Source organism: Eumetopias jubatus, unplaced genomic scaffold, assembly GCF_037043125.1.
Source record: "Eumetopias jubatus isolate StellerSeaLion01/CBP00866 unplaced genomic scaffold, mEumJub1_p1.0 scaffold_1, whole genome shotgun sequence".
Classification (NCBI taxonomy): Eukaryota; Metazoa; Chordata; class Mammalia; order Carnivora; family Otariidae; genus Eumetopias; species Eumetopias jubatus.
This window is the reverse complement of record NW_028274807.1, coordinates 217,709,607-217,714,668: the sequence shown is the minus strand read 5'-3', so window position 1 is coordinate 217,714,668 and position 5,062 is coordinate 217,709,607. Positions and strand designations below refer to the sequence as shown.

The window sequence follows — 5,062 nt, the reverse complement described above, 5'->3', positions numbered from 1 at the left end:
GGCGGCGGGGGCGGGGCCGGGCCGGGGCCTCCGAAAGCCCCTCCCCCTGGCCAAACCGCCGAGTCCCAGGCGCCCGCCCCGCCCCCGAGGCCATAGCAACCCCTGGAAGCCTTCAACTCCCAGAGGGCCTTGCGGCTCCCCCTTGAGGAGCGCGAAGATCCGGCCGAGGTCGGGGCGGGGGGGACAAAGGCCCGCCCCGGTCTTCCGCAGATCCAAACCCTCTGGAGCCTCAGTCTCCCCCATTTGTACAGTGACCAAATCTTCCGACCAAGAGGAGCGGATTCTCGGCTGCTAGCCTTGGCCCCGCCCCTTTGTTTGGCCCCGCCCGCTTTCCTGCACACCCCTCCTCCTTGAATCAGCCCTGCCTCCTGCCTGGTCCAACCGGACTTGTTCTTCCGAGTAAGTCCCGCCTCCTGGATTCAGCTCCGTCCCATCCCCCTGCCCTGAGATTCTGTCCCTCCTCCTTTATGATCAGCCCCGCCCCTCCCCTGTTCTCGCCAATCATCTCTGGACTTTCTTCGGGTCCTCCCACAAGCTCCGCCCCCACAACAGCTCAGCCAATAATCCCCGGCCATGACCCCGCCCCTCCAATCCGCTACGTTCCCCCCCACCCCCGCTCCGCCAATCGGCACCCTTGGCCTCCGCGCCGCGCCCCCTCCCCCCGGAGTCGCGGCTGAGGCGGCCGCGGCCCGCCAGAGGGCAATGAGGCAGGGGAGACGGGGCAGGCCCCACCTCCTTTGTCCGCCCTGCCCTCCCATTGGCCGGAGTGGGGGGCAGGGGGCGGAGACCAGCCCGGGGGCGGAGACCAGCCCGGGGGCGGAGACCAGCCCGGGGGCGGAGACCAGCCCGGGGGCGGAGCCGAGCTGCTCGCGCCCGGGGAAGGCGGCACGCGCGCTGCGGGGCGGGTGCGTAGAGCAGCGGTCGAGCTCCGGCTGCCAACCCCGGGCCCGCCGGTGCCATGGACGGCCTGCGCCAGCGCTTCGAGCGCCTTCTGGAACAGAGGAACTTGGCCACGGAAGCGCTAGGGGCTCTCGAAGCCAAGACAGGCATCGACAAGCGGTACTTGGCCGCGGGTGAGCCGTCCGGGGCGCTTGGGACTGCTGCCCCGTTTCGCCGACGGGCACATTGAGGCTCTGGGGCACCCGGGTCCCGGACCTGATCCTTTCCGGCCGGCGCCTCCTGCGGGGTCTGGGCTCGGACGGCGGGGTGCACCCCACTCTCCAGCAGGGAGACGGAGATCCTGGGGAGGGGTCGTGGACCAGGACTTCGCGTCTGCCTGCAGCCTCTCGCCTGCCCCCGCCGTGCGATCTGGGGCGAGTGTCACCCACCTCTCTCGGCCCCTGCATTACCTCCATTCCCGTCCTCGGGTCTGGAGGCTGTCGCTGCCCCTTCCCTGGTGGCCCTGGGTGACCGCCAGGCCGAAGTCCGGTTCTTCCAGTTGTTCTGTACGCCCTGGGGGGGGAGGAGAGGGCCGCGGGTAGGCAGCCAGTGCCCTGAGAGTCTTGCCACACCCCCGACCCACATGGAGCCCAGCCTGGAAGCAAGCGTAGAGATCTTACCGTTTTGTCGAGGGGGATGCTCCAGGCCAGGAGGGGAAGGGTCACTCCCATCCCTCTTCCCTCCATTGTTTTCCTGCGAGTACCCTTCCCTTAGCCTGCCCCCTCCCTCTCCTCCCCGATGGCTTTGGCCCGCTTAGTGAGTAGTTGAATTGGGTTGTTTGACTGCTGCTGTGGAGTTGGAGAAATACTGGGTGGGGGACCACAGAGAGGGGGTCCAGTTACTCCTGACTGTGAGGGCTCACCCTGGGACGGAGCAGCCTGATCGATCGCCCGCTACTCCACCCCAGCAGTGCCTCCTCTAACTTTCTTCCTCAATGACCTTGGCTGGGCCCCACTACCCTCCCAAACTGTCTAGTAAGCACTCCTTAAATACCTTCCTCCCCTCTTTTTCCGTGTTCCAGGCCCATCAGGGCTGCCACCTCTCCCAGGAAGCCCACTGGAATGGATCTTGGGGACCTTTGTCCAGACCTGGCGGGGGGCTTTGGGCCAAGGACAGGGGCATGTGTTTTGAGCACCTTCTGCCGGCAGATCCTGGGAGTCCTCTTTCCCCCCTTTCCCCCCCAGCAGGGGTACCCCCGTGCCCGGCAGCCCAAGGAAGGCTCATTTGTTCCCCCAGGCCTCCTGTGCCCAACCACGTCAGCTCAGCCAGGAACCTGCCCCCGGGGAGCAGGCCCTGACTTCTCTGCTGACTTTCCACATCCCTGGTACCTGTGGGCAGGAAATTTAGGTCATAGAGCCCTGGGGAGGGGCCTGTGTGGAGGCTGGGAGTCACAGGGAGGAAACTGAGGCCTAGAGAGTCAGAGGCTTTGAGGGAGGCTGCCTCTGCCACCTGCCCTGTCTGGAGCATCCACCGCTCCCTACCCACCTCCCCCCCAAGCCCCATCTGTTGCTGATCTCTGGGGCTGTGCCCTCCCCCCATGTCCAAGGTCATCCGCCCATTGCTGAGGCTGCAGGAATAGGGATTGAGGGGAGAGGTGCCCTAGGAAAGCCACTCCTCCCCAACTAGCAATTTCCCCCGTGCCCAGATGTGGGAACTCTTGGGCCCCAGCTGCTCCAAATGACCAAATCCCCAGCCCAGATAACAAAGGAGGAAACCCGGAGGAGGCAGTGACCTCCCAGGGCCAACTGGGGAGGCTCCCCTCCCTCTCTTGACCCCTGGCCCTAGGGACAAAGACTAATGCAGGTGGAGGGAAGGGTGGGGGTGACTCTGCCCTTGGGTACACAGGTGATCTCTGTCTCTGCGGATAACAGGCTGGAGGCTGTAAAATGCTCTGTGAGTGACCTTGGGCCTCACTCCCCGGGTTCCCGTGTTGTTCTGGCCATAGAACGAGCTACAGCAGGGAAGTGCAGGGACCTGCACACAAGAAGCACTTAATAAATGCTGTGTTCACCATTCATGCTTTCAGAGTGGCTCGCGCTCCTGGCTCCCCGCCTCCCCCAACAATGTTTTCTTGGAGCCTTCATCCCTGGGAATGTGTTTGCATGCCTAGAAGGTGCTCAGTAAACGTGTAGACAGGAGGAGCCCCTCCGTGGAGTGGTATTTAGCCATCCCCACGGCAACCTTAGGAGGCAGGGCCATTACCACCCCACTGACAGATGGGGAAACTGAGGCTCCAAGCAGAGAGAGACTTGCTTGGTGTCACGTGGTAGGTGGAATAGCAGAGGGCTCTCCTGGGTCTGGGGGACTCTACTGCTCTTAGCTGTCTCGCACTAAGACAAGGGTCCTCACACAGGGCCATGCGGTCCCCCTCAGGACACTGGGCAGTGTCTGGGGACATGACATGGGTGGTTGTCACAACCGGGGGTGCTCCTGGCATCGACAGGGTGGGGCCGAGGATGCTGCTCAGCCCCCCCCCGCCCAGCGCCCAGGACGCCCCCACAGAAGATGATCCCACAGGGCTTGTCTGCAGGGCTGAGGATGAAAAACTCCATTGAGATCAAAGTTACAAATGTTGCCTTTCTCTGCTCACTGCGAGTCAAGCCTTAATGTCAGAATGGCCTTTCTTTTAGGTTTTTCTCCCATCACTTACATTTAAACGCTGGTCCCTTGTGCCCTCCCTCTCCCATAGGACCTGGAGTAAGCAGTTACAATTGCAGATGGTCACGTATTCATTCAACAAACGTTTATTGGGCAGCTACTCTACCTATGAGGGCCAAGGTCCCTGCCTGCCCTTGAGGAGCTCACAGTCCAGAGGCTGGGGGGACACCGACTGGTTAACTGGTTACAGACACAAAACATGGGGCTGAGGGCCACGGTGGGGTTTGCCCAGGTGCTGCGGGAGCAGCAAATGCATCCTGGTGGGGTCCCTGAGGCTTCTAGGGGGAGTGGTTGTTGCAGACTGTGTCTGGCAGGCCAGGAGGCGGCCTGGGGGCGCCATGGTCCGGCTGGGAGGGTGCCATCCTGCCCACACCCTCTCTTCTGCAGGGGCCACCACTCTGCTAAGCCTGTATCTTCTCTTCGGCTTCGGGGCGTCTCTACTGTGCAATGTAATCGGCTTTGTGTACCCAGCGTATGCTTCGTGAGTTCTGCTGGCTGTCCAGGTGGGGGGTGTCTGGGGGCTCTGGGCAGCCCCTGACTCTGCCCACCTCCCCCCAGAATCAAAGCAATCGAGAGCCCAAGCAAAGAAGACGACACTGTGTGGCTCACGTACTGGGTGGTGTACGGCCTGTTCGGGCTGGCCGAGTTCTTCAGCGATCTACTCCTGTCCTGGTTCCCTTTCTACTACGCGGGCAAGGTGGGTGCCCCCGGGACACACACGGGACTGTGCTGCCTCCCGGGGTGCAAAGGGGAGACTCACCTTCTCCGAGGAAGTAGGCCCGTCCCAAGGGGTGTCTGATGGGGGAGGCCCAGGCTCATGCCCGAGGGACAGAGTGTAACTCCTGCCCCGTGCCCACAGTGCGCCTTCCTGTTGTTCTGCATGATTCCCGGGCCTTGGAACGGGGCTCACATGCTGTATCACCGCGCCATTCGTCCACTGTTTCTAAAGCATCACGAGGCCGTGGACAGCGTCGTGAGGGACTTCAGCGGGCGAGCTCTGGACGTGGCAGCCGGAATAACCCGGGACGGTGTGTGCTCACTGGGCGCGGGGCTGTCTGTCTGTCCCAGCCTCTGTCTGCCTGTGTGTCCCAGCCCACCAGCCCCTGCTCGCTTTCACTGCTGCCCCCTCCCTCCTCACCCCACCTGGCATCCGTCTGGTCTCCACCCCCTCACTGTCAGCCTCTCTCTCCTACATTTGCTTTCGGGAACCAGTCCTGCAGACCCTGGCCCGCGGCCGGGCTCTTGTCACCCCCACAGCTGCCCTTGGAGCTGACCGTACGTAGCCCCCAGCCCTGGGAGGTAGGGCCTGTGCGTGTGCAAGATGGCCTATAGGATAGCTGTCCCCTTGGAGGAGGGACGGCCTTGGTCTCCCCGCCACGCCGCTCCGCCCCGGGGCCCGCCTCACCCCCACGGCGGTCTCTTCGCAGCCAAAGCAAGCATGACCCAGCTCCAGAAGGACAAGTGA

General features: G+C 63.3%; 1 protein-coding gene across 2 annotated transcripts; it reads left to right on the top strand.

Moving 5' to 3' along the window:
- The first annotated feature begins 926 nt into the window (after positions 1–926).
- On the top strand, positions 927–5,062 carry REEP6 (receptor accessory protein 6). Of its 2 annotated transcripts, XM_088018723.1 has the most exons (6): positions 927–1,073; positions 3,985–4,078; positions 4,156–4,294; positions 4,457–4,625; positions 4,810–4,872; positions 5,025–5,062. In XM_088018723.1, the coding sequence occupies exons 1-6, from the start codon at positions 959–961 to the stop codon at positions 5,060–5,062; spliced, it is 618 nt and encodes a 205-aa protein (XP_087874849.1). In that variant the 5' UTR covers positions 927–958. The 2 variants fall into 2 exon arrangements, with proteins under 2 accessions (XP_087874849.1, XP_027981970.1); XM_028126169.2 differs by lacking the exon at positions 4,810–4,872.